At 43.7% G+C, this 16,194-nt stretch overlaps 1 protein-coding gene across 15 annotated transcripts in view; it reads left to right on the top strand.

Annotated features, from left to right (window-relative positions):
* The window catches only part of MAPK8IP3 (mitogen-activated protein kinase 8 interacting protein 3), a 70,366-nt gene that overhangs the window by 47,219 nt on the left and 6,953 nt on the right, over positions 1-16,194 (top strand). For all 15 annotated transcript variants that reach the window (XM_087729378.1, XM_087729377.1, XM_087729380.1 and 12 more), the window contains 12 exons: positions 1,156-1,282; positions 3,167-3,262; positions 4,175-4,339; positions 4,940-5,105; positions 6,705-6,890; positions 8,196-8,382; positions 9,198-9,320; positions 10,155-10,235; positions 11,005-11,072; positions 13,233-13,381; positions 14,955-15,126; positions 16,071-16,184. In XM_087729378.1, coding sequence (XP_087585504.1) covers positions 1,156-1,282; positions 3,167-3,262; positions 4,175-4,339; positions 4,940-5,105; positions 6,705-6,890; positions 8,196-8,382; positions 9,198-9,320; positions 10,155-10,235; positions 11,005-11,072; positions 13,233-13,381; positions 14,955-15,126; positions 16,071-16,184 — 1,634 coding nt within the window. The remainder of the gene's footprint in view (positions 1-1,155; positions 1,283-3,166; positions 3,263-4,174; positions 4,340-4,939; positions 5,106-6,704; positions 6,891-8,195; positions 8,383-9,197; positions 9,321-10,154; positions 10,236-11,004; positions 11,073-13,232; positions 13,382-14,954; positions 15,127-16,070; positions 16,185-16,194) is intronic.

Genomic DNA, 16,194 nt, shown 5'->3' with positions numbered 1-16,194 from the left:
CGACCATCTGTCCTTCAGGTTTCTGGCACTTTGGTGCATGCATATTTTCCGGTTTGGGCACTTGGTGCTGAAAAAGTCCGCCATCACTGGTATAGATGCTGGATTCTTGGGAGAAATGCAAAGAGTGCTAAAATATTGCCTGTTAATGTTGAATTAAATAGTTTGGCACGTGACTGCTGCTGATCAGTTTGCTGGGCAGGAAATTCTAGGGCAGAGTTAAAGAACTAGTTAAAGAGCCAAGGTGGCGAAGTGGTTAAATGCAGCACTGCAGGCTACTTCAGCTGATTGCAGTTCTGCAGTTCGGCTGTTCAAATCTCACCGGCTCAGGGTTGACTCAGCCTTCCATCCTTCCGAGGTGGGTAAAATGAGGACCCGGATTGTTGGGGGCAATATGCTGACTCTGTAAACCGCTTAGAGAGGGCTGAAAGCCCTATGAAGCGGTATATAAGTCTAACTGCTATTGCTATTGCTATTGGGATATTGTCAGCGTTCCAAGTATCATGTAGAATTAAATCAGAGTCCAAGGCAGAGCTATCCTTAAAGTTCCAATTTAATAAAACAGACATGTTGGCAATCATCTGTGGAATCCCAATTCTGAAGAACTTCCTGGGATTCTACCCAGTTGAAGGTTCATGATCTTGTCCCCACACCCACAAATCCATCACATGGTCCAATCTTCTTTTTCCACGCTGGCATCTCCACCCAGCTGGTTCCGGTCAGGTGCAAAGGTGCAGAGACAAAGAAGAACCTTGAGCTTCTAGAAAGGATTTTTTTATTTTGAAAACAACACATTCTACCCCTTGCTATTCCCCCCCCCTTAATGAATACGCATACTAAAGATGAAGCTAGAAGAGAGAGTGTGGCAGGCGAAAGATTCTTAAAGGAACCGCTGCAGGCCTGACAGATATTTCTGTCTTGGAAGTCGCATCGATCCATCTGCCGTCCATGCAGGTTTAAAGGGGCTTAACGACCACTGCAATAAAAGATAAAATCAGGTTGGTCAAATGACGGCGGGCTTTAGGACCGTGAAAGGTAAGGACAGGCTCAATTACAGGACTTCCTGTACTGGATTTTCCCCCCTCTGCCTACTGCTGTGGGACTTTTCCTCATCCTCATGGTCTCTCCTTGTCTTCCTCCTGATCCTTCTCTCTTCAGTGACTGCACATCATCGGCACGTCGTGAGCAGAAGCGAGAGCAATACCGTCAAGTCCGCGAACACGTCCGTAATGATGATGGCCGCTTACAGGCCTGTGGGTGGAGCCTGCCAGCCAAATACAAACAGGTAATTCTTGTTTGTTTGTTTGTTTGTCAAACATGTACAAGATAACAAATAGAGGTATGAACATAAACATGAACAAAGGAAGTAAATACAGATAAATGGGGACAGTAGGACAGGGACAGAAGGCATGCTGGTGGGCTTATGCATGCCCCCTTTATGGACCTCTTAGGAATGGGGTGAGGTCCAAGGTAGACAGTTTGAGGATGAAGCTGTGGGGGGTTTGAGGATGTAACAACGGAGTCGGGTAGAGCATTCCAGGCGTTGACCCCTCTATTGCTGAAGTCGTATTTTCTGCAATTGAGTTTGGAGCAGTTTACCTTGAGTTTGTATCGATTGTTTGCCTGCGTATTATTGAGGTTGAAGCACAATGTTCCTTGGACAGGAAGATGTGACAATTAGGGAGATGTGTCAGCAGAGCCCTTCTGGGCAGGAAGTGCGTTGTTCCCTTTCCACACTGATTCCTTTTTGTTATTCCCAATCCTTTACTCTCAATACAGTACATTATAAATGATTGTAACAGCAATAGCACAAAATAGAATAGAATAGAATAGAACAGAATAGAATTCTTTATTGGCCAAGTGGGATTGGACACACAAGGAATTTGTCTTTGGTGCAGATGCTCTCAGTGTACATAAAAAGAAAAGATACATTCGTCAAGAATCATAAGGTACAACACTTAATGATAGTCATAGGGTACAAATAAGCAATCAAATCATACTAGTAAATAATCAATATAAATCATAAGGATACAAGCAGCAAAGTTAGTCATACAGTCATAAGTGGGAGGAGATGGGTGAAAGGAATGATGAAAAGATTAATAGTAATAGTAATGCAGCCTTAGTGAATAGTTTGACAGTGTTGAGGGAATTATTTGTTTAGCAGAGTGATGGCGTTCGGGGGAAAAACTGTCCTTGTGTCTAGTTGTTCTGGTGTGCAGTGCTCTATAGCCTCATTTTGAGTGTAGGAGTTGAAACGATGTGTGTCCAGGATGAGAGTGGTCTGTAGATATTTTCACGGCCCTCTTTTTTACTCATGCAGCGTCCAGTCCTCAATGGAAGACAGGTTGGTAGCAATTATTTCTTTTGCAGTTCTAATTATCGTCTGAAGTCTGTGTCTGTTTTGTTGGGTTGCAGAGCCAAACCAGACAGTCATAGAGGTGCAGATGAGTTATATACGACCCCCACAATGCTTTACAGCACTATCTACAATGCCAGCATGTTGCCCCCAACAATCTGGGTCTTCCTTTTACCAACCTTGTAAGGATGGAAGAAGACTGAGTCAACCTTCAGCCGGTCAGGATCGAACTCCAGACTATGAGCAGAGTTAGCCTGCAATACTGCATTCTAACCACTGTGCCACCAGGGCTCCACGTTAACAGGCTGTATATACAGTCCAGAAAATTCAGTGGAAAAAAAATTCTTCATTTTGAAATAGATTGATTGATTCAGGTTGATTTAATAAGTGTGTGTGTTTGTGTATATTTGGGCTCCAAAAGCAAAATTCTGTGTTCAAACACGGCAAAACTGAAGATCATGCTTTTCTGCCAAACCACAAAATTTTGGACTTCGATAATAGCCTAATGTTTTGTTCATTATTTCCTTATTTTAAGCAATGTACAGTCCATACTTACTAATGGTGGTGGTTCAGGATCCCACTTCCTTCAGTGGAGCTTACTAGAAAGCATATTTAAAATAGCAACTTCACTTCTTTGGTCAATTTTCTTCCATTTATCCCTCTAGTAAGATGGGAGTACAATTCACCTGGTTAAGTTTCTTACCTGAAGATGACGAGAATCAACATTTCCCAAAACCTCCAGCAACTTTCTTGCCATAGAAACTCACAGCTGTGTGTCAAGAATGAACTGTGCTGTCTCTTCATCCCCAACAGTTGAGTCCCAACGGTGGCCAAGAAGATAATCGGATGAAAAATGTCCCTGTGCCTGTTTACTGTCGCCCCCTAGTGGAGAAGGATCCTACCATGAAGGTAATGTCAATCATTGACAATTTTTCCCCTTCTTACAGTGGGAAGATTTCCACCCTTCAGGTCACTGATGGGTGGAAATCTTTTAGAATCACTCTTTTAAAATCACACTTTTAGAAGACTTTGCATCTATCAACCAATCAGAATAAAATCAGAAGGGACTTTGGAGGTCTTCTAGTCCATCCCCCTGCTCAAGCAGGAGACCCTGTGCCATAATATGAACAGGCCTATGCCACTTCAAACAAATGACTGTCCAATCTCTTCTTAAAAACATCCAGTGTTGGACCATTTACAACTTCTGGAGGCAAATTGTTCCACTGGTTAATTGTCCTCCCTGTCAGGAAATTTCTCCTTAGTTCTAAGTTGCTTCTCTCCTTGATTAGTTTCTATCCATTGTTTTTTGTCCTGCCCTCAGGTGCTTTGGAAAATAGGTTGACTCAGAATAATAGAATAACAGAATAAGAGTTAGAAGGGGTCTAGGAGGTCTTCTAGTCCAACCCCTTGCTCAAGCAGGGGACCCTCTACTATTCCAGACAAGTGGCTGTCCAGTATCTTCTTGAAAGCCTTCAGTGATGGAGCACCCACAACTTCTGAAGGCAAGCCATTCCACACTGCCAGGAAATTTCTCCTTAGTTCTAGGTTGCTTTTCTCTTTGATTAGTTTCCACCCATTGCTTCTTCTCTTGCCTTCAGGTGGTTTGGAGAATAACTTGACTCCCTCTTCTTTGTGGCAGCCCCTGAGATATTGGAACGCTGCTACTACATCCCCTCTATCATGTCCCCTCTTCAAGCATTTCACTGTGATACTATTCCTCTCATTGTTGCGAACCCCAGAGTATGGACGTATTGGCCCACCGGTGCAGGAGAAAAAAAAGCCTGCATTAGATCTCCCATGTTTTCTCCTTTCCGTTAACAGTTATGGTGTGCAGCTGGTGTAAATCTGACCGGCTGGAAGCCCGGAGTGGAACCGGAGGTTGCAAATGGTCAAAAGCCTGATCCGGGATGTGACCCACTAACCTGTGATCGAGAGACGGAAGGAGAGAATACGAAGAGCAATCACACCTCTCCAGAGAAGAAAAAGGTTGGGCGAACAGCTGACTCTGTTCATATGTGTCGGCCAGGAGTCAGCACCCCACGGCTCTGGAGCCGCATGTGGCTCTTTCATCCCTCTGCTGCGGCTCTCTGTTGCTCAAAATATGCGTCACCACTGCCAATGTGCGACAACCGCTGGCGCGTGATTTATTGAGTTTTTCAACCCCCAGTAGGTCAACCATGGTTAAATCCAAGGAAAGAAAAGTTTCAGAAGAAAACATAAATGTTTAATTCAACTACATATGTTAGTTCTGTGGTCGCTGAGGAAATAGTCAGGCGCGGGAAGGGTTTTGTGGCTCCCGGTGTTTTCTTTTCTGTGGGAAACGGGTCCAAATGGCTCTTTGAGTGTTTAAGGTTGCCGACCCCTTGTGTAGGCATTCGGGTTTTTTTCCCCCAGAGCTTTATATATTCATATAAAACAATTTGAATTTTTTTTTAGGCTGGATAATTAGTACAAAGCAATATCTTCCTGAAAGATAAAGTCGTGTTGCATTTTATGTCCTGGAAGGGATGTTCTGATGCAGTGTGCAACTTCCCACTCTTCGCTTTCCACCCAGCCATGTGCCCGTTACCTTTTGCCTCCTTGCAGACCAAAGAACTACATGAGATGGATGCCACATCCAGTAGAGTCTGGATCCTCACTAGCACCTTATCTACTAGCAAAGTGGTTATCATCGATGCCAACCAACCAGGAACGGTGGTGGATCATTTCACAGTTTGCAACGCCCACGTCCTGTGCATCTCCAGCATTCCAGGCAAGTGAGGACAGATCTTGGGGACTTCTTTTAAAAAAATATTATTTGCCACCCATCTCACCACAAGGCCACTCTGGGAGGCTTACAAAGGCTTGTCATTCCCTGTCGTGGATAAAGCTGCGTTGGTCCATAAATGTTCAATGGTTTCTTTCAAAGCTGGCAATTCATTAGAGGTATATTTAGAATAACGTAGCAGTCTAGAATCAACATTCATTAAAAAAAATCTGTTCCTCTACTTCCATAAAGCACAATATGGGCAAGGTTGAAATTTAATATGGAGGCTGGGACTTGGTATCTAGTGTCTGTTAGTTTTCCTTTTGGGGGGAAAAAGACCTAGTCGTTATGATGTTTAGAGTTTCACAAGGGAAACTTGTATTGTTAAGTCAAAGGGAAACTAGCTTATCCACTAACATCTTATCCAAGCCTAAATGTGGTTTGGCTAGACATAACCCTGTTTTCCCTCCTGGGATAATAAGCCCAATTGGGCTTTTGAGTGCATGCGCTAAAATAAGCTGTTGCCTGAAAATAAGACCTCCCCAAAATATTTAAATGCATGCGCAGGAAGCTGAGCTTTTGAGTGCATGCACTAAAACAATCCCTCCCCCGAAAATAAGCCCTCCCCGAAAATATTGCAACACAGCAGCAGCCATGAGGTGACCACACTCGCCACCTCCTGCACCTCAAGAATAATAAGACCTCCCCGAAAATAAGGCCAAGTGCTTATTTGGGGGGTCAAAAGAAAATAAGACCCTGTCTTATGAGATGAGATGATTTTTTAAAAACCTGAATATGAAGTAACTTCCATTCTCACTTGTTTCCAAATATAAATCCTAATCTTTTGGAAATTAAATGGGTATTTTGTCTGGAAAAGTGGTGATACGCAGGGCTAAATTCACAGTATTTGCCAAACCTTTAAAATACCATTGAGATTATTTTCCATGGATGTGACACACTGACCTTGCCTGCTGGCTGGGGAATTCTGGGAGTTGAAGTCCACTTATCTTCCAGTGGCCAAGATTACTTAAGATACCAAGGAGGTTGCTTTTAACACAGTCTAGTCTAAGATACCAATCATAATGTTTCACATGGATGTGCCTCATTGATCTTGAAGCCTTCTATTTCCCCATCATAAGAGCCATGGTGGTGCAGTGGTTGTTAGAATGTAGTATTGCAGGATAACTCTGCCCACTGCCAGGAGTTTGATTCTCACCAGCTCAAAGTTGATTCAACCTTCCATATTTCCGAGGTTGGTAAAATGAGAACCCAGATTGTTGAGGGCAAGAGGCTGACTCTGTAAACCGCTTAGAGAGGGCTGTGGGAGCACTGTGAAGCGGTATATAAGTCTGCTATTGCTATTAGGAGCCCTAGTGGGGGCAGTGGTTAAAATGCAGTATTGCAGGCTAACTCTGCTCACTGCCAGGAGTTTGATTCTCACCAGCTCAAGCTTGATTCAGCCTCCCAACCTTCCGAGGCGGGTAAAATGAGGACCCAGATTGTTGAGGGCAAATAGGCTGACTCTGTAAACCGCTTAGGGAGGGCTGTAAAGCACCGTGAAGCGGTATATAAGTTTAAGTGCTGTTGCTCCTGCTATCTTTGCAGCGGCCTGTGATACGGATTATCCTCCTGGAGAAATCTTTCTGGAAAGGGACTTGAATCCTGAGGAATCTTCGGGAACAGATGGCGTCTTAGCAGGCATCACTTTAGTTGGCTGCGCAACTCGTTGCAATGTTCCTAGTAGCAATTGCTCTTCCCGTGGAGACACCCCCGTGTTGGATAAAGGACAAAGTATGTTTCCAAATGTTTTAAGGGCAGTTGGTTTTTTTTTTCTCATCTTGCTTTTACTTAATTAAGCCTGTTTACGGTTCTTTCACTAGAAGGACTTTAACTGTACAGAATTAAAATAGATTCCTCAAATAGCTCAGTACTTAATACAATCTTGCTGTCCAGAACTATCACATGGATAAAATTATGAATGTCTCCTGCCTATCGAGGGGAAAAGAAAGCAAGAGACAACTATACCCATTAATTGAACCCAAATGACTAATTGAACTTCCACAGGGTTTAAGCTAACCATCCCCTGAGTTTGGATTTAATCAGGATAATCTTAGTGAAGCGGGGGGAAAGGCCATTGAAATATTCAGGATAAATATTGGCTGGCAGTAGATTGTGCTTTTTGATTATCAGTATTCTGATATGATTTTTATCTTTCTAACTGGCAAGCGGAATTCAGTAATGATTCTATTTTTCTTCGTTGAAACCCCATTAAATGACAATTAAAATCGTCTTTCATTTTCCTTCAAGTTACCAAATTGTTTTAATAATAATATAAATCCCCACCTGTCAATTGCAAAAGACCCCCCCCCTCCCCGCTTGGATCTGCATGCATGCTATATTAATACATTACAACATCCTCTTAGGCAGAATTTGATAGAATAGAATAGAATTCTCTTTTGGCCAAGTGTATTTGGACATCACAAGGAATTTGTCTTTGGTGCAGATGCTTTCAGTGTACATTAAAAGGCTAGATACATTCGTCAAGAATCATAAGGTGCAACACTTAATGATAGTCATAGGGTACAAACAAACAATCAGGAAACAACATTGTAAGGATACAAGCAATAAAGTTACAGTCCTGCAGTCATAAGTGGGAGGAGATGGGTGATATGAACGATGAGAAGACTAATAGTAATAGTTAATGCAGCCTTAGTGAATGGTTTGACAGTGGTGGGGGAATTATTTGTTTAGCAATTGACATATAAAGGCCAACATCAGCTAAAGATCTAGCAGCTGTCCCTTCACACTGTTGGGAACAGATAATCGCATCGGCCTATCTGATTTGATAGTTAGATAAAAATGCCAAATCCAGTCTAGACATCTAGCTGGCTAGGTGACCAACTCTAATTTTTTTAATTTATATCCTACAGTACTCCCGGCATCTCTGAATGATTTTGCCTTTTAAAATTTATGATGTGTTTTTTTGGGAGCTGGGGCCTATTTTCTCTGTTAATTGCTGGACCAATATCTGTTAAAAGTAACCACTCTTCTTGTTCATCTTTTCCTTCATCTTTAATGTCACCATCCTGCCTTTAGATGAAGTGACTGCAACCAGCAATGGTAGGATCGATCCGTCCCAGTCCACCGAGGAGGCCACCGAAGCCACGGAGGTGCCAGAGAACGGTGTGAACGAAATGGAGCCAGCCCCCGTCCGGACTGGGCCCCTTACAGAACATGTGTTTACCGATCCGACTCCAGCTCAGGCACCTGCAAGGCAGAACAGGTAAAAGAGGAGTTGCTTGTCCTTGTCCTGGAAAGTCCCAGGATCTCAGCAACGAATTAGAACAGATGGAAAAGGGGCATTCAGTTGCGGAATAGAGAATGCCATGTTAAAGAAGGTCAAAGCTGTCAGAGTTTGTTGCAAAAATCCAATCCAGAAAGAACACACAGAGATAACTGATTCAGCAGGTTTCATTAACTTCTTTATAGACATAACAACACATGAATAAATGTACAATACCAACAGCAGATTCTTCCAACGTGGTAGTGGGGAGAGATTGTAAGCAGGTTCAAACACCGGCAGGCTATACTGAGAATTAGTTTTAGTTTCTCTTTTAGTTTCTGTTCAGAGCTAAGCCACACCTAGATGCCAAACGGTTTCAGCTCCCATCTTGCTACTAAGCCTTTATTCATTGGCTGACCTTGTTACCATGTCTCTGCCGGTTCATGAATATTCTGACAAAAGCTTGGCCAGGTATAAGTAATCCTCAACTTACAACCGTTTGAGTAGTTTATTCATGACAGTTGAAGCATCCCAGGGTCACCCGATAGCCATCCGCGAACTTTGCAACTGGTTTCCTACAAGCAAAATCAGTGGGAGAGGCCAGATTCACTTAACAACCGCTTGATTCACATAACAACTGCAATGATTCACTTTATCTACCACGGCAAAAAGGTCATAGAATCGGCCATGACTCACTAAAGAACTACTTTGCTTAGCAACCTAAACTCTGGTTCCAATTGTGAGGATTACCTGTATAAAGCATTTTTCCCCCTGTACCACCAGACACTTTAAAAAGGGATGTTTTTTTCTGCCAGTGAGAATGGACATCCAAAAACGGAATCGAGCATGGCAGTGCCAGATCAAGAGGCAAATGGCAATACAGTGGGTGCTACCACCAGTGCCGCCCCCACCATGTGGCTTGGAGCACAGAACGGCTGGTAGGAATCTCAGGCTTTGTTTTCACAGCCCTTCTATTACTAATGCCATCAGATCTCAGTGGGAGAGCCACTTTGGTCTAGTTGAACCATGAGTTCAAGTCCCACCTTAGCCATGAAAGCCGGCTGGATTACTTTGGGCCAATCACTAGGTGATTGTGAGTTCTATTCCCACCTTAGGTATGAAAGCCAGATGGATGAGTTTGGGCTAATCATCAAGAGATTGTGAGTTCTAATCTCACTTTAGGCATGGAGGCCAACTGGGTGACTTTGGACCAACTACCAGGAGATTGTGAATTCTAGTCCCACTTTAGGCATGAAAGCCAGATGGTTGACTTTGGTCCAATCACCAGGAGATTGTGAGTTCTAGTCCTGCCTTAGGCATGAAAGCCAGATGGGTGACTTTGGGCCAGTTATCAGGAGATTGTGAGTTCTAGTCTCCCCTTAGGAATAAAAGCCAACTGGGTAACTTTAAGATGCATGGACTTTAATTCATGCTGGTTGGGGAATTCTGGGAGTTGAAGTGCAGACATCTTAAAGTTGCTCTATTTGAAAAACCCCAGTGTTAACTAGGCAAAAAGCAAGCTCACCTTCTTGTTGACTCAATTTGTGACAATTTCTTAGTCTTTGTAGTTTTTTGGCAACTTGCCATTGGCTTACTCTAAGAACTTTTTTTTTCAATGTCAGATCTGGCTTATAGCCGAGGTTTTTGCCAAGGAGCTCCCATCGGAGTTCCAACCAGACCCAAACCTGTTTAGCTTTTGAACTCAAAGAAGATTATCCAGAGGCTGCCATTCTACTGTCAACCTAATCCTGTCTAATATTCCCTCCTGCCAGGCTGTATGTACACTCAGCAGTATCAAACTGGAAGAAGTGCCTACATTCCATCAAGTTGAAGGATTCAGTACTAAGTTTGGTGTAAGTAGACAAGATGAATTTGGTTTTTTTATGGATAAATATGTATGGAATGATGGATGATATTTCTTGTTAAAATAAAGTGAAAAGAATCATAGCTTGCATATTTGCATTTAGTCTCTCTCTCTCTTTCTCTCATCTCTCTCTCCTTTCTCTCTCCTTTCTCTCTCTCATCTCTCTCTCAGCTTGCTCTCTTTCTCCTTTCTCTCTCTATTTCTCTCATTTCTCTTTTTCTCTCATTGCTCTCTCTCTCATCTCTCTCTTTCTCTCAGCTCGCTCTCTTTCTCCTTTCTCTCTCTCTTTCTCTCATTTCTCTTTCTCTCTCATTGCTCTCTCTCTCATCTCTCTCTTTCTCTCATCTATCTCTTTCCCTCATCTCATCTCTCTCTTTCTGTCATCTCTCTCTTTCTCTCTCTGCCTCTCTGCCTCTCTCTCTTTCTCTCATCTCTCTTTCTCTCTCTCTCTCCCTCCCTCTCTGTCCCTCTCTCTGTCTCTCTCTCTCTTCTATCTATCAAATTTCTACACTCACCTGACTGATTCTGGCTGGTTTCTTACATACCACCTCCAATCTCAAAAAAGCTAGATTATACCCTGCATTACTGCTATTGCGAACTTTGCTGTTATTTTTCACTGAAAAGTAAGATATTTAGGTTGCCAAATTTCTACGGTTATCATACTGCAGAACTTTCAAATACACATCATTCCGTTCCACCTCAAAAATTTTGTACATGTAACTTCAAAAACTATGTTCCTCTCTCGTCTCTCTATTTAGGCATGTGAAAGGGCGAGTTCTTGTGGCTCTGGCAGATGGGACCCTTGCCATATTCCACCGGGGAGAAGGTAAGGGTCAGTTGCTATAAATGATCTCCGGTTGCTAAAAATGGGAAAAAGTAATTAACTAGGATTCATTAGTTTTGGGGGTGCACTTGTCAAAATTGACTTGTCTTATGGTCGCTTAACACTGCAGTTGGCAGAATCTAACAGATAGGGAACATCTTGGTGTGTCCCATAGAAATGTGGGATATGTAACCTCCTATTTAGAGCTTCAAATATTAACTTACTGTATTTTTCGGAGTATAAGATGCACCTTTTTCCCCCTCTAAGAGAGGATGAAAATTTGGGTGTGTCTTATACACTGAATGTAGCCCCACTCACCCACCGGCCCCAACCCTTTGGCCTCTGCCTCTCAGCAATTTACCTTCTTGCAGCAAACGGGGGCTTGCGGAGGCTTCAATAAGCTACAGCAATCCCTGCAGCCTGAAACAGCTGATGATCGGGAGAAACTGAAAGTGAAACTTGCTGTTTGCTTCATGTGGCAAATTGCTGGGAGTCAGTTTTTTTTTCTTGTGCTAATCAGGCTGTTTGCTGCAAGAAGGTAAGTCAATAACTATAAATGCCTATAGAATGTTCAAATTATTAGACTTATTTTTTTAAAACTGCTTTATTATTGTTCTAGACAACTTAACAAAATAAAGACGCTTTGTAAAATGAATGATTGATCTGAAGAGGCCCAGTGCTATTGTTTTAAAAAGCGCTATTCTTTTAAATAGCAGAGAATAACTATACTTCCAGAAAGCACATCAATTGTAACAGCATCTGTACAAGTATAGTCTGAAATATAACACTACAAACTGTGTATATTGTCTGTATTGTTTGTTGCAAGGAGGCAAATTGCTGGGAGGCAGAGGCAGATATTTTTCCCTTGTTTTCCTCCCCAAAATCTAGGTGTGTCTTACACTTCAGGGCGTCTTATACTCCGAAAAATACAGTAGGTCTAGATCGGATTCTGCTTCCAGAGCTCAGGGCCTGGAATAGTGGCCTTAAGGAAACAAATTCCAATTCAGCTATATTTAAAAAGTTCGTACTATCTGGGCGGTTTGACTGCAGAACCAATTCCTTCCTTGGCTGAACCAGGGGTGGAGAAGCATGTATTAGAGACGCTTTCATCTAGATCCCTAAAGCCAAGGTTGGATCCAGTCACTTCAGGGGTTCTGTGACTCTTAACACAGAAGTGCCTGATTCTTCAACAGCAGGGGTGTCAAACTTGATTTCATGGAGGGCTGCATCAGGGTTGTGTTTAACCTTGGGGGTGGGAAGGCAGGATGGCTGTGGCCATCTCACTTGTGTCGGGGGCATCTATGGTGGCCTGGGGGAATCCACTGTCTCCAGTGGAGGAGAAAGGCAAGACCAGGGAGAGTGCAAAAGCGTTATCCTCCAGAGGAGCCTTCCTATCCCTCTCAGGCCACTCAAGAGGACCCCCGGACGGTTGTGCAGGCTGCCCAGAGCCCTAGGCCTGTGATGGCAAACCTATGGCACATGTGCCACAGATGGCACCTGGAGCACTATCACACGAGCCGTCGCCCCAGCTGAGCTCCACCGCGCATGCGTGTGCTCCTCCCGCCGGCCAGCTGATTTTCAGATCTCTGCCGCACATGCAGGAGATGCATGAGGATGTGTGGCAGGGGGATGCGTGTCCCCTGTGCTCCATTTTCAGTCTCAGGAGGCTTTAGGGAGATCTGCTAGGCCCAAAACGGGACGCAGGGGGTTGCATGTGCATGCACGGGGGCGGGGGAAGCACAGGGGAGTCACGTGCGCATGTGCAGAGGAGGGGTGCACACGGGGTGGTGGTGGTGTGCGCACATTGCATTATAGATGTTGGTGCACACGCTTTCGGCACACAAGGAGAAAAAGGTTAGCTGTCCCTGCCTCAGGTACTGGAGGGCAAGTGCTTAGCCCAGCCCTCACGCTCCCAGGGCAGTCCTGAGCTCCATGCAGTCCTCCCGGACTCCGTTTTTGCTGGCAGACTGCTGCAGGAGACCGTTGCACGGCCCTCCCGAGCTCTGCTTTTTGCTGGCAGAGGCGCCGCAGGCTTCAAAGTTTTCAGGGCAGATCTAAGCTCCCCCCGGGCCTTGAGTTTGACACCCTTGCTCCAGAGGAGTCCAGTCTCAAGACATTCCTTCTTCTCTTCTCCTCCCCCTTCCTTTTTCCATTTTCCTCTAGATGGCCAGTGGGACCTCAGCAACTACCATCTCATGGATTTAGGCCACACCCATCATTCCATCCGTTGCATGGCTGTGGTGTACGAGAGGGTGTGGTGTGGCTACAAGAACAAAATCCATGTCATCCAGCCAAAGACAATGCAGATCGAGGTACCGGGAGTATCTCATTTGGGGTTCTACTGCTGTCTTTAGGAGGGCCTGTCCTGCTCTCTGCTTTTCCGTGGGAATACTAAAAGCTCAATTTACTTTGACCAATAAGGGTGCGTGAATCAGCCAGAAACTAATCGAGAGATTGTGATCACTGTGGAGAAGAACACACAAGCTTTTAGGGACGTGGTGGCTCAGGGGCTAAGATGCTGAGCTTGTTGATCAAAAAGGTCAGCAGTTCCAAATCCCTAGCGCTGCGTAACGGAGTGAGCTCCCGTGACTTGTCCCAGCTTCTGCCAACCTAGCAGTTTGAAAGCACGTAAAAATGCAAATAGTAAAATAGGAACCACCTTTGGTGGGAAGGTAACAGCGTTCCGTGCACCTTCGGTGTTGAGTCATGCCGGCCACATGACCACGGAGAATGTCTTCGGACAGCGCTGGCTCTTAGGCTTTGAAACGGAGATGAGCACCAGCCCCTAGAGTTGGGAACGACTGGCACATATGTGGGAGAGGAATCTTTACCTTTAAGCTTTTATGGATCAGACCACTTGAAACAGGGGTGCCTACAGGGCTTCTTCGGCTGCATCCTGTTAAGATTTTGGTGTCTCTGGTCCACCCCCCCCCCTCTTCCTCCTGAACTATTCTTGGAGTTGTAGTCAAATTGTAATTTTTCATGAGCCAGAAAAGAAAATGTATCAAACAAATGATGGGGGGGAAGACCTCACATGTTATTTATTCCACTTTTAAATAAATTTAAATTAAATCAAGGTGAGATTTTGTCCTGGCCTGGCTGAATCCTTGACTCCATCTACTTTGGGGTGTGCCACCCTTGTGCCAGTCAGAAGTCAACAATAGCTCTTTCTTGGGGGGCAAAAAAATAACCCCTGCTTATGGATTAATAGATTACGTAATGCAAGTTACTTTTTTAAAAAAACATTTTTTTAAACAAACAAGTACAGACAAACATAAAACATAAAACCATCTTCCAGTTTCGTACAGTGTGTCGATTGGTTACAAAACCTTTGTACATTCTCACCATAGTCTTCACTTACAATTTCTATAGAATCTCGTATTATCAACCTGATATATACGTATACGATTATTATCATTATTAAACATTGATTTGACTATAACTAGCATTACTTCGTTTTATGTGAGATATTCTAGATTTTGAGTAAATTTATATTATGGCATTTCATTACATCATCCTAAATCCATCCAGTAGTAATACATCTTTATAAAATTCTTTGTGTAACCATTGATGAGTCCCATGTTTTATAAAATTGTTCATCTTTAGTTACAAAACTTTTGTGCATCCTCTCCATAGTCTTCACTTACAAATTATATAAAATCTCATATTATCAATCTAATATATATGTATACAGTATTATCATTGTTAATGCAAGTTACTTTTAAGCAAGGCAACTGAGATCATTATTGGGAAAGTTTATCATTTTAGAATATTGCGGCTGATATTTGAGGTTGTGATGTGCTAGTGGAGCACACAGGAAACCAAAGAAAGTTAGGTTTGTAGCTGTCATAAAATCAAAGCTTCCTTCCTTGAATGCTTTTCCAGAAGTCTTTCGATGCCCATCCTCGTCGGGAGAGCCAGATCCGGCAGCTGGCCTGGATTGGAGATGGCGTTTGGGTTTCCATCCGTCTGGACTCCACTCTACGGCTCTATCATGCCCACACTCATCAACATCTTCAGGATGTGGATATCGAGCCCTACGTCAGCAAAATGTTAGGTAAAATGAAATGGCATTGGAAGCCTTTTAGTTCTTTTTCCTTGCTGCTCCGTGTGCCTAGCGCTGCCTCCCTCAATAGGTCCTCCTATGGCCCTTGAAGCAGGGGTGAAATGCTACCGGTTCGGGCCGGTTTGCCCGAACCGTTAGCAAAAATGCTACTGGTTCACTCTAGCACTTTAAATTTTTTAAAAAGTAAAAAAAAAGTTCTCAACAATGATGTGGCACAGCTGATTGTCGCACAGCTGATCGTTGGAACTTTTTAAAAAACCTTTTTAAGGCATTTTTTTTACCACTGGTTTCGGGAAAAATGCTAAAAAAAAGTTTAAAAAGAGGTCCCGACGATCAGCTGTGACAATCAGCTGTGCTGCAGGATGATTGTGGGAACCTTTTTTTGTGTGTGTGAAGTCCAGCTGCTTTTGCCTGGTGTGTGAGTCAGTTGCGTAGCTTTTGTGTTATTTTTGTGTAAAGTGTGATAGTTGGCTTTTGAGCTCTGTATGACTCTGTGAGGTGCCTTCTTGTTGCCGGCTGGTCACATGACCACCAAGCCACGCCCACAGAACCCGTAGGGAAATTCTTTTTAATCCCACCACTGCCTTGAAGTCCCCAGCGAGCTTGCTTAAATAGCTCTCAAGCCCAAGTAAGCCAGAACAAGAGATGAGTTCAAAGCGTTAAAAGTTTATTCCATCCTACATCTACACAAGAATCTGACCTACTAATGGCCAAAACAAATTAGCACTAGATAAAGAGTCAATGAAATTCACTGGGAGCTGAACAGAGGTCTCATATGGCTATGTAAGGATTCCAAGCTAACGACATGTTTAACCCTGCCTTCCAGCTCAGCCTGGTCCTTTCCTACAGTAGCTAGCTAATGGTTTTTGATCTTTCTTGTACTTTTGGGGTTGCTTGCATGATACCAACCAATGACATGTTGCTCTCCTATTCAGGGACTGGGAAATTGGGTTTCTCCTTTGTGCGGATCACAGCTTTACTCATCGCTGGCAATCGCCTGTGGGTCGGCACGGGCAACGGAGTGGTCATTTCTATCCCTTTGACCGAGAGTAAGTGGTT

The sequence above is a fragment of the Thamnophis sirtalis genome, unplaced genomic scaffold (assembly GCF_051295495.1).
Source record: "Thamnophis sirtalis isolate CommonGarterSnake01/CBP01778 unplaced genomic scaffold, rThaSir2_p1.2 scaffold_14, whole genome shotgun sequence".
Classification (NCBI taxonomy): Eukaryota; Metazoa; Chordata; class Lepidosauria; order Squamata; family Natricidae; genus Thamnophis; species Thamnophis sirtalis.
This window is presented reverse-complemented; position numbering and strand designations above follow the sequence as displayed.